This window comes from Xenopus tropicalis, chromosome 4 (assembly GCF_000004195.4).
Source record: "Xenopus tropicalis strain Nigerian chromosome 4, UCB_Xtro_10.0, whole genome shotgun sequence".
Classification (NCBI taxonomy): Eukaryota; Metazoa; Chordata; class Amphibia; order Anura; family Pipidae; genus Xenopus; species Xenopus tropicalis.
The window spans coordinates 28,891-55,842 of record NC_030680.2 but is presented as its reverse complement, the minus strand read 5'-3'; the positions used below and the strand labels follow the sequence as shown (position 1 = coordinate 55,842).

The 26,952-nt window shown below is 48.4% G+C and overlaps 2 protein-coding genes across 2 annotated transcripts; both read left to right on the top strand.

Annotated features, from left to right (window-relative positions):
• Positions 1 to 258: 258 nt before the first annotated feature.
• On the top strand, positions 259 to 5,558 carry LOC116410219. Its single transcript, XM_031900301.1, has one exon. It carries the CDS (start codon positions 641 to 643, stop codon positions 5,363 to 5,365), a length of 4,725 nt encoding a protein of 1,574 aa, XP_031756161.1. The 5' UTR covers positions 259 to 640; the 3' UTR covers positions 5,366 to 5,558.
• Positions 5,559 to 14,231: 8,673 nt separating this feature from the next.
• Positions 14,232 to 15,436, top strand: LOC100490809. Its single transcript, XM_018090250.2, has one exon. The coding sequence runs from the start codon at positions 14,297 to 14,299 to the stop codon at positions 15,398 to 15,400; it is 1,104 nt and encodes a 367-aa protein (XP_017945739.2). The 5' UTR covers positions 14,232 to 14,296; the 3' UTR covers positions 15,401 to 15,436.
• Positions 15,437 to 26,952: the final 11,516 nt, after the last annotated feature.

Genomic DNA, 26,952 nt, shown 5'->3' with positions numbered 1-26,952 from the left:
ACATCCTGTTTTAACTTGCACTGTTATACTTTTTATAATATTAAATATAAAATTTAATAAGTTTGTCCTTGATGCTCTAAAACGTACCTAACCTCCGAGTGTGTAACTGAGTTGTGTGCCTTAGCCCTCTGTACGCTGTATGCTGATTAACCCTGTGACTGCTGGTAAGGAGAGTGTGTGTGTCAGTCCCTTACATTAACCCTTTCCCTACCAGTGTGCTTGGCATCTCTCATCGCCAGTATAAGAAGTATGAGAGTGGTGGCAGCAAGCTGTGTTTGAGTTTGTGAGCGTTGGTTGGTCTTTGGGGTGCTGTGCCGCTAGTCTGACCGGGGTGCCAGGTGTGTGAGACTGAGCAGGGGACCCTCTAGACAGCCACGCCTAAAGTCACGTGCGTCTGAAGTGCCGTAATCGTGACAAATTGATTGGCAGCGGTGTCATATTGTTATTTAGAGCATTAGTGCTTGGATTAAGTAATTGAACCTTGCACTAAAGACTGTGAATCCTTGAGAGGAGGAAACAGTCTTCAAAGACAAACTCAGTGCAGAGTAATTTTTTTTATTTAAGACATACGTGTTGCAAACAGTTTCCCTTCCCTTCTTGTTTTTCTTTTCTATCTTTTATTTTGGTAAAGTGTTGCAAGATGGCAGCATTTTATAAGAGGCAAACCAAGGAGACCCTCATCAACCTCTGTGAGCAAAGAGGCATTGATGCAGCTGACAAATCAAAGGAGATGTTGGTTTGTGCCTTGGTGGAACAGGAGCAGCAGAGCTACACCCCTGAGTCGGGAGACTATGCCACTCAGGACATGCCAGTGCTGAACTCTGCTCCTGGGTCCTCTCAGCGAGGGGATAGTAATAGCTGCAGTGGGCAGGGTGACAGGAATTCATCCTTGCAAGCAGCTTTGCAATTGTTGGGTTCAGATGACCCCCAGCTGCGCCTTCAGCTGATCCTGCAATATCAACAGGCGGAAGCAGGAAGAGAGGCCGCAGAGAGAGAGGCCGCAGCAGCAGCAGTAGCAGCAGAAAGAGAGGCCGCAGCAGCAGCAGCAGAAAGACAGGCAGAACGCCAGTATCAACTGGAGTTAGCAAAGCTCCAGCAACAGAGATTACCCCCACGTTCCAGTGAGTCCTCGGAATTGCGCCCTTTGATAACCTCTGCAGATAAATTTCCAGTCATGGATAAAGATGGTGACCTGGATACCTTTTTGCGGTGCTTTGAAAGAGCTTGCAGACAGTATCACTTACCCCGTGAGCAATGGGCAAAATACCTCACACCAGGATTAAAGGGTAAAGCCCTGGATGCTTTTGTGGACTTGCCACCAGAGTTTGATGGGGACTATGATGCTATAAAAAATGCTCTAATCAAGAAATACCATCTCACCCCAGAGGTGTATCGGAAAAAATTCAGGACTGTACAGCGCGGGCCTACAGACAGCTACTCTGATGTTGTGAGTAGTCTCAGAACCACATTTAAAGCTTGGCTGAGGGGACTCTCTGTTACCACATTTGATTGCCTGGAAGATCTTATGATAAAAGACCAGTTTTTGCACACGTGTCCTGTGGAAGTGAGGCAATTCATTATGGACCGTGAGCCCAAAACAGCAGATCAGGCAGCAGAGATAGCAGACACCTATGCTGCAAATAGGATGTCTGACAACCACAAAACTACCTCCCAAACCTGGAAGGGAGGTAAACCAACAGGCCACTTTCCTTCACATGCCAGCAAGGTGCCTGCCAGCCCTACACCCCGCCCTACTGCAGGTACCTCGCCACCAGTGGATACCCGGCAGTGTTTTGTATGCCGCAAGGTGGGCCATGTCAGCATAAATTGCCCAGAGAAGAGGAAGTCTGCACTTATGGGGAAACAGACCAGCTCATCCCCTGCTGTTTTGTTTGTTGCCGGAAAAGAGGGAAATAGTGTGGATAACTTACAACCTGTTACTGTGGGTAACAAGATCACTGTTGGACTCAGGGATACTGGAGCAGAAGTTACTCTGGTGCGGCCAGAGATGGTAAACTCTGAGGACATTATTCCTGGGAAAACCATGGATGTTAAAGGAATTGGAGGAACCAGTCCTGCAGTGCCCCTTGCACGTGTATACCTTGATTGGGGTGCAGGAAGCGGTATAAGGGAGGTGGGAGTGTCTGATGCTATTCCTACCAATGTGTTGTTGGGCACCGATTTGGGCAGGCTGGTATCCCAGTATGTACCTGCAACTGCTTCCCAGGAGTCTGTTCCACTATCAGAGACTTCTGAACACCTAAAGGTACTGTGTTATGACTCTGTACAATCTGGTAGTCTGGGGAATGAACACAGGGGGGCCACAGAATGTCCTTCTGTTACACAGGTTAGCAATATGTCCAGTGAACCTATAAGAAATGTTGGCAGGGGGGGTTGTAATGTTGATTGTTCTGTTGCAGTTGTGACACGAAGTATGGCAGCTCAGCCCTTGCCTGCAGACCTAGGGGAAGAGGTAAATACATCAACTTTCCCTTGTTCTGAAACCGAGCACATTGAAAGTAATGATCCTCTGCCTGTAATCTCAGTCTCTCTATGTCCAGAATCTACAGCCAGCTCCTCTGACTTTGAGGCTGCTCTGAAAACAGATGCTAGCTTGGAGAAACTGAGATCTTTGGCAGACAAACCCCCTACTGAGAATGACAGCGAGAAAATTTATTGGGACAAAGGAAAACTGTACAGGAAGGTAATTCCCTCTGACCCATCTGAACCATGGATGGCAGAGACACAGTTAATTGTTCCCTTTAACTACAGAGAGCAGCTGTTAAAGGTAGCACACGAAGTTCCCCTCGCTGGGCACTTAGGGGTACAAAAGACTAAAGCCCGTTTAACGCACAGGTTTTATTGGCCCAACATGGGTACAGACATTGCTAACTACTGCCGTTCTTGTCTTACCTGCCAGCGCCTTGGCAAATCTGGAGATATTGCCAAGGCTCCGCTGATCCCCTTACCCATTATTGATGAGCCCTTTCAGAGGGTGGCTGTGGATATTGTCGGGCCCTTAGCCATACCCAGTAGTTCTGGGAAGAGGTTTATTCTTACAGTAGTGGATTATGCAACCCGATACCCAGAAGCAGTAGCCCTGTCTTCCATAAGAGCAGACAAAGTTGCTGATGCCCTGCTGAGCATATTCTCAAGGGTTGGGTTTCCCCGGGAAATGCTCACAGATCATGGCACACAATTTATGTCTAGTTTAATGCAGAGTTTGTGCAAAAAGGTACAAGTGGAGCATCTAGTTGCTAGTCCGTACCACCCACAAACCAATGGCCTTTGTGAACGTTTCAATGGCACCCTAAAGCAAATGCTTAGGATGTTTGTAGACTCCCAGGGCAGGGACTGGGAGCGATATCTTCCCTATTTACTGTTTGCATACCGGGAAGTACCCCAAGCCTCCACGGGTTTTTCCCCTTTTGAGCTCCTGTATGGGAGAAGGGTCCGTGGGCCCTTAGATTTAATCAGGGAAGCCTGGGAGGGGAAAAATGTAGGTCCTGAAATTTCTGTGGTGGACTACGTAACAACATTCAGGGATAAAATGCAAACTCTGATGGGCCTAGTACATGAAAACATGAAACAGGCCCAGAAGACTCAAAAACAGTGGTATGACCGTAATGCCAGAGAAAGGGTTTATGAAGTCGGTCAGAAGGTGTGGGTTTTAATTCCTATGCGCCAGAATAAGCTACAGGCAGCATGGGAGGGTCCTTGCATTATCCAAAAACGTCTAAATGATGTAACATATGTAGTCGCTATGGATGAGAAGGGCCAGAGACAAAAGATTTTCCATGTAAATATGATCAAGGCTCACTATGACCGAACTGCTTGTGCCCTGCCAGTTTGCAGTTTGCCTACGGAGGGTGAAGTGGACTCCTTGGTCGACTTGCTAGCATCCACAAAGGACCCTGGGTCCTTTGCTGATGCACAAATTAATCCTCAGTTAACTGAAGGGCAGAAGGCTGAACTGTCGGAGGTGCTTGAATCATATCAGCAAACCTTCTCAGCAAAGCCAGGGAGGACACACCTTGTTGCTCATCATGTAAATACAGGTAGCCATTCCCCTATTAGACAGTCAGCTTATAGAGTTTCCCTAGAGGTACAAGCAGATATTAAAAGGGAGATAGAAGAGATGTTAACCCTTGATGTAATTCAGAAATCCCATAGTGCCTGGGCCTCACCAGTAGTCCTTGTCCCTAAGAAGGACAAATCAACCAGGTTCTGTGTGGACTACCGAAAGTTAAATGCTATAACTGTCTTTGATGCCTACCCCATGCCAAGAATGGATGAACTCTTAGATAAATTGGCAGGTGCCTGCTTTTTAACCATTATGGACCTGAGCAGAGGGTATTGGCAAATTCCCCTTACATCAGATGCCCAGGAAAGGTCTGCATTTGTCACTCCCTTTGGGTTATTTGAATTTAAAGTCATGCCCTTTGGCATGAAAAACGCACCTGCAACGTTCCAAAGAGTTGTGAATGGTTTGCTAGAAGGGATGGAACAATTTGCATTAGCCTATTTAGATGATATTGCTGTGTTCAGTCACACCTGGAAGGATCACCTATCTCACCTGTCCCAAGTCCTAGGTAAAATCAAAACAGCCGGTCTGACTATCAAACCTGGCAAATGTCAGATTGGCATGACAGAGGTGCAGTATTTGGGACACAGGGTAGGAGGGGGCACACTCAGACCAGACACAGGAAAAGTGGATTCTATAATGGCTTGGCCCACTCCTCAAACCAAGAAACAAGTTATGTCCTTTTTAGGAACTGCGGGCTATTATAGAAAATTTGTCCCAAACTACAGCTCACTGGCCAAACCCCTGACAGATTTGACAAAGAAAAAACTCCCAAAGGTAATTTTATGGACTCCTGACTGTGAAAACTCCTTTTTGGCCTTAAAAAATGCCCTAGTTAACTCTCCAGTGTTACAGGCCCCAGATTTTACACGTAGGTTTGTTGTACAAACGGATGCTTCCGCCTACGGCCTAGGTGCAGTACTCAGCCAGGTGAACCAAAGTGGAGAAGAGCATCCTATTCTATACCTAAGCAGAAAGCTGCTGCCAAGGGAAGTGGCCTATGCCACCATAGAGAAGGAATGTCTGGCAATTGTTTGGGCCTTGCAAAAACTACAGCCTTATCTATACGGACGTAATTTTACCGTTATTACAGATCACAACCCTCTTAGTTGGCTCACCCGCATGGCTGGGGACAATGGGAAATTGCTCAGGTGGAGTTTGACTCTTCAACAATATGATTTCACTATCCAACACAAGAAGGGGAGTGATCATGGAAACGCAGATGGTCTGTCACGTCAATCAGAACCCTTCCAGCATGAGCATGGTGCAGATGACCTGTGAGTCAATCTCCCCTTGCTCACTCTAAAAAGGGGAGGTGTCATGATACAGGCCTGTAAGGGTTAATCAAGCAGGCCAAGGTATCACAAAAATCTTTCCCCATGGGACAGAAACAGATGTATAACAGGCCTCTGGTCACTAGGGTCTGGAACCAGCCATGTGTAAAGGCCTCACATCCTGGAATGCCCAAACTCTAATCCCTGGCTGATAAGGGCCATGCCATGTGGGGGAGTGAAAGCCCACATGGGGTAAATTAGAGTTCACATCAAAACCCATCATAGGTGATGTGGAGGTCACACCATAACCCAACCTCACGAACATTTATTGTCCCAGAACCCATACTATTTATACTAGAGGTACCAAAACCTGAGTATATGTTTCATTTACGATTGCCTTTCTTACGGGTCCAAACATCGCTGGATTTGGGCACTCGGTTTGGCAGATAGGAGTATCTGGGCAGGGGCAGGTCACACAGTAGTGATGTTTAGTCTGTATGGGACCGGTGGGATCATTTAGAATTGATGAATCTAATTTCATCTTTCTATTATGTTCCCACAAGGAGTTATGGTCATCTTCATCATAGGTCCAGTCCCATACACTCAGGAGGTCATAAAACTCACACTGTGTCCTGCTAATGGTGACACCCCTTGCATTCCTGAGGGAGGGGGGAGTGTCCAGTTACCTGATCCCCTGCAAACTGGGATAAATAGTCAGCTCTTCTGACTATGCGCTGATATTCTTTGGAGGACCAATTTCTATTGGAAGTTTATCCTGTGGTTTCCCCTTGCCTCCAGGACTAGAAGGACTTTGCTTGGTACAGTATAGGACTTCTATATTTTTCCCTTTTATTTTAAACTGTTTGTACTTATTTTATCGTATGTCCTTTTTTGTAACATCCTGTTTTAACTTGCACTGTTATACTTTTTATAATATTAAATATAAAATTTAATAAGTTTGTCCTTGATGCTCTAAAACGTACCTAACCTCCGAGTGTGTAACTGAGTTGTGTGCCTTAGCCCTCTGTACGCTGTATGCTGATTAACCCTGTGACTGCTGGTAAGGAGAGTGTGTGTGTCAGTCCCTTACATTAACCCTTTCCCTACCAGTGTGCTTGGCATCTCTCATCGCCAGTATAAGAAGTATGAGAGTGGTGGCAGCAAGCTGTGTTTGAGTTTGTGAGCGTTGGTTGGTCTTTGGGGTGCTGTGCCGCTAGTCTGACCGGGGTGCCAGGTGTGTGAGACTGAGCAGGGGACCCTCTAGACAGCCACGCCTAAAGTCACGTGCGTCTGAAGTGCCGTAATCGTGACAAGGAGTTTTTGGAATTGTGTAAATATATTATGCTGAATGGAGTGTTGTCTAGATCAATGAAGGAAGGGGTTATTGTTTTAATCTTCAAAAAGGGGGATCGGCGGGATATTAGAAACTGGCGACCGATCACATTATTAAACTCCGATTATAAAATTCTGGCAAAGATGGTGGCGAACAGGTTGCGGCTGGTTGTGGAGAAGTTAGTTGGTGAATCTCAAGCGTGTGCGGTGCCTGGGCAGGTAATTACGGAGAATTTAATTTTGTTACGTGATATTATTTCTTATGTTCAAGAGAGAAATTGTTCCATGTTTGTTGCTTCAATAGATCTAGAGAAAGCATACGATAAGGTCTCACATAAGTTTCTGTTTGCTGTTTTAAATAGGATGGGGGTCCCAGAGAGGTTGCTAAAAGTGATTAAGGGGTTCTATTCTGATATTGTGAGCAGGTTGTTAGTTAATGGTTCTTTGGGTGAGAGCTTTAAGGTATTGTCTGGTGTGAGGCAGGGGGGCCCCTGTCTCCTATTGCTTTTATTTGTATAATGGAACCTTTATTGAGATTAGTGCAGAAAGATAAAGTTATTAGGGGATTTGATGTACCGGGGAGTGGGGGGAGGAAGGGTAAATCTTTATGTTACATGGATGACATTGTTATTTTGTGTGAGTCATATGGGGTGATACATAGGGTGAAGTTATTGCTAAATGTATTTTGTTGTGTATCAAATATGAGGGTTAATTGGAGTAAGTGTAAACTTTGTGTTTTTGGCAAAGATGTGGAACTAGAGGAGGATGTGATAGAGGTAGCAAAGGATGGAATGGAGGTGCTAGGGATCTTTTTTGATAAGGGATTGAGTGGGGGAGTGGTGTGGAATGCTGTGGGTGAGAAAATTGCAAGAAAATTGCGTTTTTGGTGCCTGAGAGACTTATCTTTGGCTGGGAAAGTGATTGTGGTCTTGTTGTCTATCATTATTTATGCAAGTAATGTATTCCCTCCGGATACCAAGTGTGTGCAAAAAATGAATAGGCTGATTTTTGTTTTCTTGTGGGGGTCCCGTATGGAGAAGTTGAGGAGAGAAATTGTGTATAAGCAGCAGAAAAATGGTGGGTTGGATTTACCAAATATTTGTGTGTTTGTGCAGCTGCAATATTGGGGCTGTATTGTGAGAATACTAAGTAAGGATAGCTGCTGTGCTTGTATGATTCAGTATATGGGCGGGTGGCTGTTTAGGCGGTGGGGATGGCAGGCTATAGAGTTAAATAGACCTGTTCATTTTGAAGTTCCTAAGTTCTATTTATGTCTGAAAGAGTTTAGGGATACATATGAGCTGGAGAAATTGGGAGTAGAAGAGAAAAATAAAAAAGTTGTTAAACAATGGATAAGGAGGAATGAGCGGGTAAGTAACATGGATGGGTTGAAGTCTGATGATTCTCTGAGATTGTGGAAAAAGTTGCAAAAGTCTGAGTTGGCAAAGCGTCAGCGGGATGTGGTATGGATGTCCCTGCACAAGTGCTTGCCGACAAGGGAATTTCTGGGGAAGCGGGGATTGTGTAGGGCTGCGGTGTGCCCAGTGGGGGGGTGCGGTGATGTTGAGACAGTAGGTCATTTATTTTGGGGTTGTGTGTATGCTCGTGAGGTTAGGGATGGGCTCAAACCTTTATTTAGAGAGTTATGTGGGTTGGAGACTGTTACCTGGGGAACAATTATGTTCGGGCTGGGTGTTGCTAACAAAGTGAAATCAAGAGTATTATGGCTGTTGTTAGGCTGTATTAAAGAAGTCCTATGGGATGTAAGGAATCTATTAATATTTAAAAACCAAGTGATTGGGAAAGAAATGTGTTTAAATATGATTTTGGGGAGATTATATGTGTATTATTTGAGAGATGTTTATCATTCAAATGCTACTGATGCAGAAGGCGTATGGAAGTATAAAAAATGACGGTTTCTGATCAAATAAATATGTATGGTTTTTTTTGTCATTAAATAAAGATGCCACGATGATGTAAATTGAAAGATTTATTGTCTAAATATTTGACTGAGTATCTTTCTAACCACTGAGTGGTTTAAAAAAAAAAAAAAATGCAGAGGCAGCAGAAAGTAGAGGGCACCGAGGATTGCTAGCCGCCAAGGCTAGCTAAACTGGCCAGCCCTCTCTCCCTATGCTAATGCAGAGGCAGCATAAAGTAGAGAGTGCCGAGGATTGCTAGCCACCAGGGCTAGCTAAACTGGCCGGCCCTCTCTCCCTATGCTAATGCAGAGGCAGCAGAAAGTAGAGGGCGCCGAGGATTGCTAGCTGCTAAGGCTAGCTAAACTGGCCGGCCCTCGATGCAGATGCAGATGCAGATGCAGATGCAGATGCAGATGCAGATGCAGATGCAGATGCAGATGCAGATGCAGATGCAGCAGAACGTAAAGGGTGCCGAGGATTGCTACCCGCAAAGGGTAGCTAAACTGGCCGGCTCTCTGCGGCACTCTCTCCCTATGCTAATGCAGAGGCAGCAGAAAGTAGAGGGCGCCGAGGCTTGCTAGCCGCCAAGGCTTGCTAAACTGGCTGGCCCTCTGCGGCCCACTCTCCGTATGCTAATGCAGAGGCAGCAGAAAGTAGAGGTCACCGAGGATTGCTAGCCACCAAGGCTTGCTAGCCACCAAGGCTAGCTAAACTGGCCGGCCCTCTCTCCCTATGCTAATGCAGAGACATCAGAAACTAGAGGGCGCCGAGGATTGCTAGCCGCTAAGGCTAGCTAAACTGGCCGGTCCTCTCTTCCTATGCTAATGCAGAGGCAGCAGAAAGTAGAGGGCGCCGTGGATTGCTAGCCTTGGCGGCTAGCTAAACTAGGTGGCCCTTTGTGGCCCTTTGTGGCCCTTTGTGGCCCTTTGTGGCCCTTTGTGGCCCTTTGTGGCCCTTTGTGGCCCTTTGTGGCCCTTTGTGGCCCTTTGTGGCCCTCTCTCCCTATGCTAATGCAGAGGCAGCAGAAAGTAGAGGGCGCCGAGGTTTGCTAGCCGCCAAGGCTAGCTAAACTGGCCGGCCCTCTCTTCCTATGCTAATGCAGAGGCAGCAGAAAGTAGAGGGCGCTGGGGATTGCTAGCCTTGGTGGCTAGCTAAGCTAGCTGGCCCTTTGTGGCCCTCTCTCCCTATGCTAATGCAGAGGCAGCAGAAAGTAGAGGGCACCGAGGATTGCTAGCCGCCAAGGCTAGCTAAACTGGCCGTCCCTCTCTCCCTATGCTAATGCAGAGGCAGCAGAAAGTAGAGGGTGATGAGGATTGATAGCCGCCAAGGTTTATTAAACTGGCCGGCCCTCTGCGGCCCTCTCACCCTATGCTAATGCAGAGGCAGCAGAAAGTAGAGGGAGCCGAGGATTGCTAGCCAACAAGGCTAGCTAAATTGGCCGGCCCTCTGCGGCCCTCTCTCCCTATGCTAATGCAGAGGCAGCAGAAAGTAGAGGGCGCCGAGGATTGCTAGCCGCCAAGGCTAGCTATACTGGCCGGCCCTCTCGCCCTATGCTAATGCAGAGGCAGCAGAAAGTAGAGGGCGCAGAGGATTGCCAGCCGCCAAGGCTATCTTAACTGGCCGACCCTCTCTCCCTATGCTAATGCAGAGGCAGCAGAAAGTAGAGGGCGCAGAAGATTGCTAGCCGCCAAGGCTAGCTAAACTGGCCGGCCCTCTCTCCCTATGCTAATGCAGAGGCAGCAGAAAGTAGAGGGCGCCGAGGATTGCTAGCCGCCAAGGCTAGCTAAACTGGCCGGCCCTCTCTCCCTCTATGCTAATGCAGAGGCAGCAGAAAGTAGAGGGCGCCGAGGATTGCTAGCTGCTAAGGCTAGCTAAACTGGCCGGCCCTCGATGCAGATGCAGATGCAGATGCAGATGCAGATGCAGATGCAGAGGCAGCAGAAAGTAAAGGGTGCCGAGGATTGCTACCCGCAAAGGGTAGCTAAACTGGCCGGCTCTCTGCGGCCCTCTCTCCCTATGCTAATGCAGAGGCAGCAGAAAGTAGAGGGCGCCGAGGCTTGCTAGCCGCCAAGGCTTGCTAAACTGGCTGGCCCTCTGCGGCCCACTCTCCGTATGCTAATGCAGAGGCAGCAGAAAGTAGAGGTCACCGAGGATTGCTAGCCACCAAGGCTAGCTAAACTGGCCGGCCCTCTCTCCCTATGCTAATGCAGAGGCAGCAGAAAGTAGAGGGTGCTGAGGATTGCTAGCCGCCAAGGCTGGCTAAACTGACTGGCCTGCTCTCCCTATGCTAATGCAGAGGCAGCAAAAAGTTGAGGGTGCTGAGGATTGCTAGCCGCCGAGCCTAGCTACACTGGCCGGCCCTCTCTCCCTATGCTAATGCAGAGGCAGCAGAAAGTAGAGGGCGCTGAAGATTGTTAGCCGCCAAGGCTAGCTAAACTGGCCGGTCCTCTGTGGCCCTCTCTCCCTATGCTAATTCAGAGGCAGCAGAAAATAGAGGGCGCCAAGGATTGCTAGCCGCCAAGGCTAGCTAAACTGGCCGGCCCTCTCTCCCTATGCTAATGCAGAGGCAGCAGATAGTAGAGGGCGCCGAGGATTGCTAGCCGCCAAAGCAATCTAAACTGGCCGGCACTCTCTCCCTATGCTAATGCAGAGGCATCAGAAAGTAGAGGGCGCTGAGGATTGCTAGCCGCCAAGGTTATCTAAACTGGCCGGCCCTCTCTGGCCCTCTCTGGCCCTCTCTGGCCCTCTCTGGCCCTCTCTGGCCCTCTCTGGCCCTCTCTGGCCCTCTCTGGCCCTCTCTGGCCCTCTCTGGCCCTCTCTGGCCCTCTCTGGCCCTCTCTCCCTATGCTAATGCAGAGGCAGCAGAAAGTAGAGGGCGCCGAGGATTGCTAGCCGCCAAGGCTAGCTAAACTGGCCGGCCCTCTGCGGCCCTCTCTCCCTATGCTAATGCAGAGGCAGCAGAAAGTAGAGGGCGCTGAGGAATGCTAGCCACCAAGGCTAGCTAAACTGGTTGGCCCTCTGCGGCCCTCTCTCCCTATGCTAATGCAGAGGCAGCAGAAAGTAGAGGGCACCGAGAATTGCTAGCCGCACAGGGTAGCTAAGCTAGTCTGCTCTCTGCGGCCCTCTCTCCCTATGCTAATGCAGAGGCAGCAGAAAGTAGAGGGCACCGAGGATTCCTAGCTGCCATGGATATCTAAACTGGCCGCCCCTCTGCGGCTCTCTGCGGCCCTCTCTCCCTATGCTAATGCAGAGGCAGCAGAAAGTAGAGGGCGCCGAGAATTGCTAGCCACCAAGGCTAGCTAAACTGGCCGGCTCTCTGCGGCCCGCTCTCCGTATGCTAATGCAGAGGCAGCAGAAAGTATAGAGTGCCGAGGATTGCTAGCCACCAAGGCTAGCTAAACTGGCCGGCCCTCTCTCCCTATGCTAATGCAGAGGCATCAGAAACTAGAGGGCGCCGAGGATTGCTAGCCGCCAAGGCTAGCTAAACTGGCCAGCCCTCTGCGGCCCGCTCTCCCTATGCTAATGCAGAGGCAGCAGAAAGTAGACGGCGCCGAGGATTGCTAGCCACTAAGGCTAGCTAAACTGCCTGGCCCACTCTCCCTATGCTAATGTTAATGCAGAGGCAGAAGAAAGTAGAGGGCGCCGAGGATTGCTAGCCGCCAAGGCTATCTAAACTGGCCGGCCCTCTCTCCCTATGCTAATGCAGAGGCAGCAGAAAGTAGAGGGCGCCGAGGAATCCTTGCCGCCCAGGTTAACTAAACTGGCCGGGCCTCTCTCCCTATGTTAATGCAGAGGCAGTAGAAAGTAGAGGACGCCGAGGATTGTTAGCCGCCAAGTCTAGCTAAACTGGCCGGCCCTCTCTCCCTATGCTAATGCAGAGGCAGTAGAAAGTAGAGGGCGCTGAGGATTGCCTGCCGCCAAGGCTAGCGTAACTGGCAGGCCCTCTGCGGCCCTCTCTCCATATGCTAATTCAGAGGCAGCAGAAAGTAGAGGGTGCTGAGGATTGCTAGCCGCCAAGGCTAGCTAAACTGGCCGGCCCTCTCTCCCTATGCTAATGCAGAGGCAGCAGAAAGTAGAGGGCGCTGAGGAATGCTAGCCGCCAAGGCTAGCTAATCCGGTTAGCCCTCATCTGCCCTCATCTGCCCTCATCTGCCCTCATCTGCCCTCATCTGCCCTCATCTGCCCTCATCTGCCCTCATCTGCCCTCATCTGCCCTCATCTGCCCTCATCTGCCCTCATCTGCCCTCATCTGCCCTCATCTGCCCTCATCTGCCCTCATCTGCCCTCATCTGCCCTCATCTGCCCTCATCTGCCCTCATCTGCCCTCATCTGCCCTCATCTGCCCTCATCTGCCCTCATCTGCCCTCATCTGCCCTCATCTGCCCTCATCTGCCCTCATCTGCCCTCATCTGCCCTCATCTGCCCTCATCTGCCCTCATCTGCTCTCTCTCCCTATGCTAATGCAGAGGCAGCAGAAAGTAGAGGGCGCCGAGGATTGCTAGCCGCAAAGGGTAGCTAAACTGGCTGGCTCTCTGCGGCCCTCTCTCCCTATGCTAATGCAGAGGCAGCAGAAAGTAGAGGGTGCTGAGGAATGCTAGCCACCAAGGCTAGCTAAACTGGTTTGCCCTCTGCGGCCCTCTCTCCCTATGCTAATGCAGAGGCAGCAGAAAGTAGAGGGCACCGAGGATTGCTAGCCGCAAAGGGTAGCTAAGCTAGCCTCCTCTCTGCGGCCCTCTCTCCCTATGCTAATGCAGAGGCAGCAGAAAGTAGAGGGCGCCGAGAATTGCTAGCCGCAAAGGCTAGCTAAACTGGCCGGCTCTCTGCGGCCCGCTCTCCGTATGCTAATGCAGAGGCAGCAGAAAGTAGAGGTCACCGAGGATTGCTAGCCGCCAAGGCCAAATTGCCGGCCCTCTCTCCCTATGCTAATGCAGAGGCATCAAAAACTAGAGGGCGCCTTTGATTGCTAGCTGCTAAGGCTAGCTAAACTGGCCGGCCCTCTCTCCCTATGCTAATGCAGAGGCACCAGAATGTAGAGGGCGCTGAGGATTGCTAGCCGCCAAGGTTTATTAAACTGGCTGGCCCTCTGTGGCCCTCTCTGGCCCTCTCTCCCTATGCTAATGCAGAGGCAGCAGAGGCAGCAGAAAGTAGAGGGCGCCGAGGGTTGCTAGCCGCCAAGGCTATCTAAACTGGCCGGACCACTCTCCCTATGCTAATGCAGAGGCAACAGAAAGTAGAGGGTGCCGAGGATTGCCAACCACCAAGGCTAGCTAAACTGGCCGGCCCTCTCTCCCTATGCTAATGCAGAGGCAGCAGAAAGTAGATGGCGCTGAGGATTGCTAGCCACCAAGGTTTATTAAACTGGCCAGGCCTCTGCTGCTCTCTCTCCCTATGCTAATGCAGAGGCAGCAGAAAGTAGAGGGCGCCGCGGATTGCTAGCCGCCAAGGCTAGCTAAACTGGCCGGCCCTCTCCCTATGCGATCGCTTCTCGGCCTTTTGGCTCAGACCAAGTGTAGGACTGAGTCAGAGGTGCCCAGGGACATCGCCCCTTGGCCTTGTAGCATCGGCTATCAGCCTTAAGCTACATGCTGCTTTTGGGGGGCTTTCTATCCTGGGCAACGAGGAGCGATCACCCCTTGCTGCAGTGAGAACCCTAACCCGTGGGGGAAACTGCGAGCATTCCTAAGATGGCTACGAGTGAGGATTCGGTTCCAGTCTTCGTGAGAGTCAGGAATTCGATCAGAATCGTTGCTGTGGATCCTTCGAACGCCGAGCAGAATCTGAAGTATGTGGTGCAGAAGGTTCTAGAGGAATTCGGCAGAGTCTCCAGGAGGGAAATTCTCGCTATTCAAGACTACCCGAAGAGAGGAGTGTATGATGTTACCTTCGATGGAGAGGGAGTCTTTCGGAGCTTCATGAGTATCCTGGAGGGAAACTTGGCTGATCCGAGATTGGAAGGATTTAAAGTTTTCCCACATTTTGCTGAAGAAGAAGTCTTCTTGGTGGTGAAATCTTATTCACCGTTCGTGCCGCTAAAAGAGATTGAAGCGGTCATTGGCAGGTACTGTAAAAAGCTTTCTTTTGCAGGTAAAATTTTGAATGAGTTGGGCATTTGGACTTCCAAGTACCGTTTTAAAGCAGTCTTTGAGAAAAAGGGTACGTATCCCCCTGCAAGATTCCGGCTGGGTACGGTAAATATCGATTGCTTTTTCAGTGGGATGCCAGATTTCTGCAAACGGTGTCGGCAGTACGGTCATGTTACAGACGGTTGTGTTCTGTGTCCAAATTGTGGTAAGGAAGGCCATGAGGTTGTGAACTGTTCTCTTCCGAGAAAATGTCATTTTTGCCTACAGGAAGGACATTTATATTCAAAGTGTCCGCAGAGGAAAGATAAACCTGAAAAGATTGTAAAACCTGCTGGTAAGTTAACTATTGTAGAATCAGTGACCTCTGGGGAGGAGTCGGAGCCAAGACAAGTTTCACAGGAGGGCCCTACTGTGAAGCGTACAAAGAAAGAGGAAAAGACAAAGGAAGATGGAAGTTCTGGAAGCAGTAGAGTAAGTACGCCTGCTAAATCTAGTAAATCTGTTTCTAAGTCTGTTTCTAAGTCTCTTTCTAAAGGTGAAAAGTTGTATCAGTATTACAAGGACAAGCCAGACAGAGAAGTTCGAGAGTTTTTTGAAGAATGGTCGGATGAAGAGGATTTTGATAGAATTAAAGGACAAATGAAAGGACTGACTCAAAATGAAATAAGGGAAATGGTACTGGGTCATATTAGGAATTTAAAGTAATTTTAAAATGTAAAAATAACAAAAAATTTAATAAAATTTAAAAATTGGTTTTTCTGTGATGTTGTAAAGTAATCAGTGGGTTTTCCTACGAAGTTGCTTTATGTAATAAAAAGGGCCTTACCGGCTCGGCGGGGACGCCCGCCGCGCCGCCATCGGCGGGGACGCCCGCCGCGCCGTACTCCCAATGCGCCGGTTCCTTCTTAGTGCGCGCGCGCGCGCACTTCCGCATCTCATAGGCGCATGCGCGCTGACGTCATGACGTCAGCGCGCAATGGCGCGAAATTTAAACTATTTAAAGGGCCATTTTCATACATTCATGGCCCGTGATAGGTTTTACTCCTGGTGCCTGTAAATTGTGCTTTATGCTTCCTGGTTGCTCCTGTTTTGACCCTGCCTGGCTTTGACGATTCTGATTCCTGTGTCCTGATCCGTGCCTGTCCCTGACTACTGTTTCTGCCTCATCCTTCTGATTGATTCCCGGTTTGACCCTTTGCCTGCCTGACGATCCTAGTTATCTGCCCGCCTCGACCCAAGCCTGTCTGACCACGTATTTGCCTACTCTTATCTGTACCGTGACCATCGGCCTTAAGACTTATATACAGTCGTGCCCCATTGCTAGCCAGAACTCCTGCTCTGCACCTCTCGTATAAGTCCAGGTGGCATCCGAGTAGCTGAGGGCTCCTCCCGAAGCCAAAGGCGGTCACACTACTGGTGAAGCACGAGCCGAGACCAGGGTGCTTTGCACTTGTTCTGGTATTGGGTGCCGATCGTGACATTATCACGGGCCATGGAAGACTATGGTCACGAAGCCGCTGCTGCTCCATCTGCCTCCTCCACCACTGAAGCGTTGCTGACCACCTTGCTTCAACGCCTAGAGGAACAGGAGCAGAAACAAAACTATCTCCTGCAGGGTTTTCATAATCTGACCCGTAAACTGGAGACCCCACAGCAGCGGTCCAGTCCAGGATCTTCTCCTCCTGTAGGTTCTGCTAACATGTGGGGTAACACCATCAAGCCCCAAGAACCTAAGATTGCCTTCCCTGAAAAATTCTGTGGGGACCGATCCAAATTTTTCACATTTAAAGAGGCGTGTAAGCTATATCTTAGTTTCTTTCCTCATTCATTCTCTACTGATGAGGAGAGAGTAAGATTTGTAATGACCCTCCTTCAGGGTGACCCTCAGATTTGGGCCCTCAGATTGCCCACCTCAGATCCAGCCCGTTCTTCCTTAGACGCTTTCTTTGACTCCATGGCGATTCTCTACGATGACCCGGATCGTGCATCCACTGCCGATGCCGCGATTCGTAGGCTTCGCCAGGGGAAACGGGATGTAGAGGTGTACTGCACTGAATTCCGTCGGTGGGCAGTAGAAACTGGCTGGAATGACATGGCCTTGCGCAGTCAGTTTCGTATAGGCCTGTCTGATTCTATTAAGGATAGCCTGGTCAACTACCCCCTATCTTCTAACCTGGATGACCTCATGTCTTTAGCCATTCAGGTAGATAGGAGACAGAGGGAAAGAAGAGGTGAGAGGAATACCTCTCTTCGTTCTAATTTTTTCAGCTCTCCCAAAGCTGTGTCTAATTTTGAATGTGCTGGTCCCTCCGTACCTTTACCTCAGGAAGAACCCATGCAATTGGGCATTTCCCGCTTATCTCCTGAGGAAAAGGCTCGCAGGCGTTCCCAAGGGTTGTGTATATACTGTGGGGAGAAGGGTCATTTCTTAAATCAATGTCCTAAGAGGCCGGGAAACTCCCAAGCCTAAATGGAGAAGGGGAGCTCCATTTGGGTGCAGGTGTTTCCTCTCCCCTATCTGCCTCTAGGATTTTGATTCCGGTCAAACTAACCTGGCCCACGGGCTCGGTCAAGGTATCTGCTTTTGTGGACTCGGGGGCGGAGGGGAATTTTTTGGATGCCGCTTTTGCAGCCAAATTTGGTGTTCCTTTATTACCTTTAAGTACCCCCATGAGAATCATGGCAGTAGATCAAAGACCTTTAGGATCAGGGTTGGTTTCTGAGACAACCAGGTCTCTGTCTTTGAGTATAAATTCTCATTATGAGGAGTTAGCACTTTACATCATAAAGGGTGCTACCTATCCGCTCATTTTGGGGTTGCCGTGGCTCCAGACTCATAACCCCACAATTGATTGGGCATCCGGGAAAATTATACAATGGGGACCTAATTGTGTGGGTTCATGTTTCTCCTCTATAATGGCAATCACGTCCCTGGAGGGCTTACCCGCAGCTTATGATGACTATATCGATGTATTTTCAAAGAAGGCTGCCGAGACACTACCCCCTCATAGGCGTTATGATTGTCCAATTGACCTCATTCCCGGCTCTACTCCCCCCAGAGGAAGAACTTATCCTCTTTCATTGCCCGAGGCCCAGGCAATGAGAGAGTATATTTCCGAAAATCTAAAAAGAGGGTTCATTAGGCCCTCAAATTCCCCTGCCGGTGCTGGATTCTTTTTTGTGGGCAAGAAGGACGGAGGTCTTCGCCCATGTATTGACTATAGGGGGCTTAATAAGATTACTGTTAAAAACCGCTATCCCCTTCCACTAATTTCTGAGCTTTTTGATCGCGTTAAGGGTGCCAACATCTATACTAAACTAGACCTTAGAGGTGCTTACAATCTCATTCGTATCAGGGAAGGGGATGAGTGGAAAACTGCTTTCAACACAAGGGATGGCCACTATGAATACTTAGTAATGCCTTTTGGTCTCTGCAACGCTCCCGCTGTGTTCCAGGAATTTGTCAATGACATTTTTCGGGATCTGCTGGGGGTGTTCGTAGTGGTCTATCTGGATGACATTCTGATTTTTTCCTCTAACCTAAGTGACCATCGTAGTCATGTCAAAGAGGTGTTACGAAGGTTAAGGGAGAATAATTTGTACGCGAAACTTGAGAAATGCACTTTTGAGGTTAGTTCCGTCCAGTTCCTGGGGTTCCATATTTCTAGTAGGGGTCTAGAAATGGATCCAGAGAAAGTAAGAGCAGTTCTGGACTGGACACAACCTCTCTCTCTACGTGCTACCCAAAGGTTTTTAGGTTTTGCCAACTATTATCGTCAGTTCATTAAAAATTTCTCCCTGATTGTGGCCCCTATCACTGACCTTACTAAGAAGGGAGCAGATCCCAGCTTGTGGCCTTTTGAAGCTGTGCAAGCATTTAATTTTCTTAAGAAAGAATTTGTATCTGCCCCCATTCTCCGTCATCCTGATACTGCCCTTCCCTTTATTGTTGAGGTCGATGCCTCTGAAGTTGGGGCAGGGGCGGTTCTCTCTCAAAGGCATCCTTTGACTAACAAACTGCATCCCTGTGCATTTTTCTCTAGGAAATTTTCCCCTTCTGAAGCCAACTACGATATTGGTAATAGAGAACTGTTAGCAATTAAGTGGGCCTTTGAAGAATGGCGGCACTTACTGGAGGGGGCCAAACATGCTGTTTCTGTATTTACAGATCATAAAAATTTATTATATATTGAGTCGGCCAAACGGTTGAATCCTAGACAGGCTAGGTGGGCTCTATTCTTTTCCAGGTTTAATTTTTCTATTACTTATAGGCCTGGCTCCAAAAACACTAAAGCTGATGCACTCTCTAGGAGTTTTGAATCTAATCCTCCTGACCCTAGGGAGTGTATACCCATTATCCCAGGTGAGTTGATTGTGGCAGCTCTGGGGGTTGATCTCACCAACCTTTTATCCACAGTTCAGTTTTCTGCCCCAGTTGGGACTCCCTCCGGGAGGCTATTTGTTCCTGAAAATCTCAGGGAGCAGGTGTTAAAAGAAGCTCACGACTCTAAAATGGCGGGGCACCCTGGCATTGCCAAGACCGTGTCTCTCCTGTCTCGTAGCGTTTGGTGGCCCTCCCTCACTCGAGATGTCAAAGCGTTTGTTAATTCATGTTCTGTCTGTCATAGATATAAACCTTCCAGAAACCTTTCACAGGGATTGTTAAGGTCACTGCCAATCCCTGACAGACCCTGGTCCCATCTTTCGATGGATTTTATTGTAGATCTCCCTCCTTCCCAAGGGAAAACGGTAATTTGGGTGGTGGTGGATAGGTTTAGTAAGATGAGTCACTTCATTCCCCTCCCACACCTCCCTTCCGCTAAATCTTTGGCTGATTTATTTGTGTCTAATATTTTCAGGTTACATGGATTTCCGATTAACATTGTTTCAGATAGAGGAGTGCAATTTGTTTCTAAATTTTGGCGAGCGTTCTGTTCTCTGGTGGGGATTGAATTATCTTTTTCCACCGCATATCACCCTCAGACTAATGGGCAAACTGAAAGAGTTAACCAGTCACTTGAACAATTTCTGAGGTGTTATGTGTCTGACAATCAGTCCTCTTGGGCGGAGCTATTACCCTGGGCAGAATTTGCATATAATAACGCCACTCACTCCTCTACTGGTCAGTCTCCTTTTTTCATTGTCAATGGTCTTCATCCAAAAGCATTTTCATTTTCCGGTTCATTGTCATCTGTGCCCTCTGTTAATTCTTCGATTAGTCAGTTTGCTAAAATTTGGTCTGATGTTCATGATTCACTTTCTAAAGCTACTGCTATCCAAAAGAAATCTGCTGACAGATCCCGCAGGGAGGCTCCCCACTATCAAGTTGGTGATTCAGTCTGGCTATCCACAAAGAATATTAAGTTGAGAATCCCTTCTCTTAAGTTGGGGCCTAGATTCATTGGTCCTTATGCTATTACTGAGGTTATAAACCCCTCTTCTGTTCGTCTTAAGCTTCCGCAAACCTTTAAAATTTCTGATTCTTTCCATGTTTCCCTTTTAAAGCCAGCTCCCCAGGTCCGTGTATTGCCTGTTCCTCCCCCAGTATTGGTTGACGGGCAGTCCGAGTTTGAGGTACAGGAGCTTCTCGACTCTCGTATGGTGCGTGGTCGACTCCAGTATCTAGTAAGGTGGAAGGGCTATGGCCCTGAAGAGAATTCTTGGGTTTCAGTTAATGACATCAAGGCTGATCGTCTCAGGAAACAATTCCATTCTAGGTTTCCTAAGAGACCTGGGGGTCCAGTGGCCCCCCCTGGAGAGGGGGGTAATGTAATAAAAAGGGCCTTACCGGCTCGGCGGGGACGCCCGCCGCGCCGCCATCGGCGGGGACGCCCGCCGCGCCGTACTCCCAATGCGCCGGTTCCTTCTTAGTGCGCGCGCGCGCGCACTTCCGCATCTCATAGGCGCATGCGCGCTGACGTCATGACGTCAGCGCGCAATGGCGCGAAATTTAAACTATTTAAAGGGCCATTTTCATACATTCATGGCCCGTGATAGGTTTTACTCCTGGTGCCTGTAAATTGTGCTTTATGCTTCCTGGTTGCTCCTGTTTTGACCCTGCCTGGCTTTGACGATTCTGATTCCTGTGTCCTGATCCGTGCCTGTCCCTGACTACTGTTTCTGCCTCATCCTTCTGATTGATTCCCGGTTTGACCCTTTGCCTGCCTGACGATCCTAGTTATCTGCCCGCCTCGACCCAAGCCTGTCTGACCACGTATTTGCCTACTCTTATCTGTACCGTGACCATCGGCCTTAAGACTTATATACAGTCGTGCCCCATTGCTAGCCAGAACTCCTGCTCTGCACCTCTCGTATAAGTCCAGGTGGCATCCGAGTAGCTGAGGGCTCCTCCCGAAGCCAAAGGCGGTCACACTACTGGTGAAGCACGAGCCGAGACCAGGGTGCTTTGCACTTGTTCTGGTATTGGGTGCCGATCGTGACACTTTATTACTGAGTTAAACCCTCTCCCTATGCTAATGCAGAGGCAGCAGAAAGTAGAGGGCGCCGCGGATTGCTAGCCGCCAAGGCTAGCTAAACTCGCCGGCCCTCTGCGGCCCTCTGCGGCCCTCTGCGGCCCTCTGCGGCCCTCTGCGGCCCTCTGCGGCCCTCTGCGGCCCTCTGCGGCCCTCTGCGGCCCTCTGCGGCCCTCTGCGGCCCTCTGCGGCCCTCCGCTCTCCCTATGCTAATGCAGAGGCAGCAGAAAGTAGAGGGTGCCGCGGATTGCTAGCCGCCAAGGCTAGCTAAACTGGCCGGCCCTCCGCTCTCCCTATGCTAATGCAGAGGCAGCAGAAAGTAGAGGGCGCCGCGGATTGCTAGCCGCCAAGGCTAGCTAAACTGGCTGGCCCTCCGCTCTCCCTATGCTAATGCAGAGGCAGCAGAAAGTAGAGGGCGCCGCGGATTGCTAGCCACCAAGGCTAGCTAAATTGGCTGGCCCTCTGTGGCCCTCCGCTCTCCCTATGCTAATGCAGAGGCAGCAGAAAGTAGAGGGCGCCGCGGATTGCTAGCCGCGAAGGCTAGCTAAACTAGCCGGCCCTCCGCGGCCCTCCCTATGCTCATGCAGAGGCAGCAGAAAGTAGAGGGCGCCGCGGATTGCTAGCCGCCAAGGCTAGCTAAAATGGCCGGCCCTCCGCGGCCCTCCCTATGCTAATGCAGAGGCAGCAGAAAGTAGAGGGCGCCGCGCATTGCTAGCTGCCAAGGCTAGCTAAACTGGCCGGCCCTCCGCTCTCCCTATGCTAATGCAGAGGCAGCAGAAAGTAGAGGGTGCCGCGGATTGCTAGCCGCTAGGGCTAGCTAAACTGGCCGGCTCTCCCTATGCTAATGCAGAGGCAGCAGAAAGTAGAGGGTGGCACGGATTGCTAGCCACCAAGGCTAGCTAAACTGGCCGGCCCTCCACTCTCCCTATGCTAATGCAGAGGCAGCAGAAAGTAGAGTGCACCGCGGATTGCTAGCCGCTAGGGCTAGCTAAACTGGCCGGCTCTCCCTATGCTAATGCAGAGGCAGCAGAAAGTAGAGGGTGGCACGGATTGCTAGCCACCAAGGCTAGCTAAACTGGCCGGCCCTCCGCTCTCCCTATGCTAATGCAGAGGCAGCAGAAAGTAGAGGGCGCCGCGGATTGCTAGCCGCCAAGGCTAGCTAAATTGTCCGGCCCTCTGTGTCCCTCCGCTCTCCCTATGCTAATGCAGAGGCAGCAGAAAGTAGAGGGCGCCGCGGATTGCTAGCCAGTGATCGCTTTTCGGCCTTTTGGCTCAGACCAAGTGTAGGACTGAGTCATTGGGTGCTGAAGGACACCTCTCCTCGGCCTTTGGGCATTGGTGGGTAACACCACCTTAAAGGACAACTAAAGCCTAAAAAAGAATATGGCTAGAAATGTTTAGCTATGTATTTTGGGCCCTTGTATCAGCCCAAAATCCCCAAAGCTATATAGAAATAAAGATTCATGCCCCTGAAGATGCCCACAGTAGCTCTCCATCTTTTGCCCAACTACTGCACATGCTCAGTTTGCTCTTGACTGATGTCACTGACCTGAGCTTAGGGATCGACTCACAATATTTTTCTTTCCCCTGCCAGCTTGGTCTGGTCACTATTAAACATGCATACTAGCCAACCAATCACAGTCCTGTCTGGCTGCTCTCTTAAAAACTAAAGGCCTTTTGAGCTTGGGGAGAGACTTTAGCTGAATCCTTATTGTGGGGCTTCTCTTTCCCCCTTGTAATGACCCCAAATACTGAGCTGTGTAACAAATATAAGTTACAAAGGTTGGAAACAGAGACAGAAGCTGAGACAAAAGTTCCAGTCACTTTGCTGTTACAAACAGCCCCTCTGGGAATAAACTGCCCCATTGTAAAGGTTTCTCTGTATGTAACACAGTGAGTGTATCTGCCCCTTACACTCCCCCCCCCCCAGGGAGCCGGATTTACTCACATCAGCTGGGATTCTCATTGGGGGATTCTTTTGCATATTTATGCAGCCACTGGCTTTGTGCTGTTGTTTTGATAATTTACTACGTTCCCTAAGCTCCGCCTCCCAACAGCAGCTCAGAGCAAACTGAGCATGTGCAGGAGCCAGATCTTATAGAAGATGGTATAACAAAGTAACAAGATGGCGGCCCCCTCGGGACAACTTTGAAAGCGTAAATCATTATTTAAATAAGGCTTCTCAACCCCTGGGCTTGTGCAGTAAGTTCAGAATGTTTATGTTTATGTTCAGTATATAAAATACAGCATTTCTAATGATTTTCTATTTTAGGGTTTAGTTCTCCTTTAAACTCTTCAGTGGGCCCCTGGTGTTCATATTCAGGGTGTTTTATCTTGGTACCTAATGCTATGTGGGAGATAAGATGCTGGAAACTGGAAGCTTTGAGTGGATTTTTGGAAATGTTATCAAAATTGCCAACTTTAGGAAAGCTGTGCGGCTTGGTACTGTGGAGTAGAAAGACACGGGTACCCATTTTAGATTCGGGGGAATGTGTACTTTCCAAAAATATATGACTTTCTGGGGTGAATGTACTTTTTACTAGCTTTATCCCACATATAATGATGTAAATGTTGATTTTGCAGGAGCTGAAATGACAGAAATGACAGTACATATGGGGGTTCCCATTGGGGCCCCTACATGCCACATACTTAGCTAAACCTATACATATTGGGCATCAAACTGTTCAGGGGACCCCTGGCGTTCATATTTAGGGTGTTTTATTTGGTTACTTTATGACCTTTAGGAGTTAAGATACTATAGACTGGAAGCTTTGAAGCGATTTTAAAAAAATTTCACAAATTTTGATAAAAACCAATAACTTTAGGAAAGCATTGTGACTTGATAGTTTGGAGTAGACAAACAGTTCTACCTATTCTGGATTCCCCAGAATCTCTTCTTTCTAAAAATGTAAAATTTTCTGGGATAAACTTTCTGTTAGTGGAATTTTTGGCCTTGAAATCTAAAGTATGCAGCTTTCTGGAGCAGTGCTTTGGAAATTTGGTAGTGTACTGCTGGGTGTTTTTGACCTATAAAAGTGAGAAATCTCCATAAAACTATATATATTTGGTATTGGCACGTTCAGGAGACATGGGACTTTCCAAATCAGTTGTAATTTCATGCATAAACTAATTTTTGTTTCTGGTGCATGTGTTTATATTATGGAAAATATGATTTTTTTTCATTTTTTAGACATTTAGAAGCCTATATCTTGTTACAGAATTGGAATTACACAAATATTCTACCATATTTTAAAAGCTTAGGTTGTCCTGAAAAAAACAATATATAGTTTTCCTGGGTAAACTAAAAGTCCCCCCAAGGAAAGGCCCCTAAAGTGAAACAGTTCAAAAACTGTCTGGCAGTAGAAGTTCCGCTTTGTCCAAAACGGCTGGCAGTGAAAGGGTTAATGCCATTTTACTTGCCTATGCAGTACTGCTCTGTCCATTTACTTTGGAAGAGTCCAATATTGAAGGGGCATAGTAGAACCCCCACTCTGCAGGCAACTTCAACCGTCTCTTCAAAACATTATTTAGTAGAATTAAGTTTAAAACAACTGGAAGGGTGGATGGGTAGAATTCCCTACCATGCAGTTGAACTGAAGAAGCCACTCGGATGAGGGTGAAATTTTTTCAAGAAAACTCAGAAAGTCCAGTTGTTTTAGACCTAATTCTACTAGATACTGTATATCATGGGCTGGGTGAATGAGAAGCTTCATAAACATCTCTTTAAAACATTATTAACCAACAATGGGCAAATCTGCCCCTTTTCACTGCGCAAATAAAATTGCGAAATGGCAAAAATTCACAAAGCACATTGAATTCACAAGGGTTTTTTTTTTCCAATTCTTGGCATTTTATTTTCCAGAGCACAATACATTGGAGTCTATGGAGCAAAGCCCGGCAAAAAAAAAGTTGCTTATCACTATTAGTAAATACAGCACCAACATATTCCTAAGGATTTGCAGACATGCTTGGATTTGTGCAACAAGTGACATCCTAGCCCAAAGCCATCGCTTGATAAGGTTATAGCAATAGGACAAGCCATATATACCCTACTGTACAAAACTCTAGTTCATGTTTTTATCTGTATAACTATATAGGCTGATGCCACACGGGGCTGAGGTACACACAGTGGATTTTGGTGTGGAAATGAATCCTCACATATGTACCTGCCCCGGGCCGGAGCAATGGTTCTGGGTGCAGACAAGGAAGGAGGTTGATGCCAGCATGGGGCTGATTCTCAGCCTGTGATTTTCCCACATTCACATACATTTGGCACAGCACATACATAATAATAGTAATAATAATGCTTTATACAATGTTAATTTTGCCTAAACCTTAACCTTAAGCTTTAGTGGCCTTTAAACTTGATTAGATCAGTGATTCTGCTCCTGTACAGCAGGGCCCCCCATAGAGTTACAAGGAAGAACGTTACCATTTAGAAGATGAGACAAATGACTTCTTGCTGCCAGAGATGCAAAATGGATCATTGCTCCTTCTATATTGCTGCAGTTGCAGTTGGTCAGTGCAGTTGGTGGAACAGACAGGGAGCTGCTCTATTTATTAGGACAGTGAGGGTGGGTATCATGGTGCTTATATACAGTTCCCTGTTTGCTGATGGCTCTTATGTGATGCTTGGAGCTACAGGGAAGAAATGATTCCCAAAATACCAGAGTTTAATACAGATATATAGAAAATTAAACATTTATAGGCACAAATGGAACTCACAGTAGATGGATTTGCTGAGGTAAAGAGGCCCAGGCACACTCAGTACCAGAGCGTATCCCACACTCACACTCCTCTCTGGGGACTGAGCAGGATCCCACTCCCCTCTGTGTGACACCCTGTAGGGGGCCTGGGTCACTTCCAGTGGAACCTCCAGACCCTCAGTCTTCGCAGTGAATTTCCACATTTCGCCATTGGCAAATTGTTTTGCGAAACTTCTGTGAAAATTCACCACGAAAAATTTGGCGCGTGGAAATTTTTTTGTTGCGCGTCAAATTGGGCATGGTCGCATCAAAATGGGCATGTAGTGTCAAAAAAGGGTGCGGTCATGTCAAATAAGCGAGGGCGACAAAAAAATAGACACGAGTGACAAAAAAATAGCCACAGGCGACAAAAAAATCACAGAACAAATGCGTGTCACTAATTTTTGGCCATTTCGCGAATTTTCTGGCAAAGCGAAATGGGACAGATTCGCTCATCACTACTGTTATGGCAAAGAAAGCAGCGCCAGAGTGAAGCCCCATGATTAATTACATCACAGAGTCAGTGCAAGTTCAGGAAGTGGTGGTTGCACCTACGTTGGGGGGGTGCCCCTTTCCAAACCCATGGCAGAGGGAAGCAGCCAGAAGGAATTGTGGGCCTCACTCAAATGGGTGCGGCTGAGCTTTAGAAGACCTGCTCAGAGCATGCAGCAGATGTGAAGGTGAGATCCAAACCTACAAGAGACACTAAACCCTGCTGTGCAACACTGCTCAACCAAACTTTACTCAGTTAGTAGTGAATTAAAAATCCCAGTGTAGGGGACTGGAAAAATATCTACCACTTTCTCGGGCAGTTTCTCCTAGACAAGGCTGGCACCAGGGGTAGACAAAAGAGGCACCTGCCTAGGGCACAACTCTGGGGGGGGCACCAGTCAATTACCTCTCCTGCCTACCCCTGGTCCTAGGGCACCCAGTCAGCTTGGGCCTCCCCTGTTCCTTGATCTTAGAAAGCTAAGGAGGATCCTTGGGTATAGAAGGGCCCTAAAGTCCTGTTCCTAAGGTAAAGTTTGCCCCTGGCAGT

Excerpts from the sequence above, each read along its gene's own strand:
- LOC116410219 (XM_031900301.1), top strand. The coding sequence starts at position 641 with ATGGCAGCATTTTATAAGAGGCAAACCAAGGAGACCCTCATCAACCTC.
- LOC100490809 (XM_018090250.2), top strand. The coding sequence starts at position 14,297 with ATGGCTACGAGTGAGGATTCGGTTCCAGTCTTCGTGAGAGTCAGGAAT.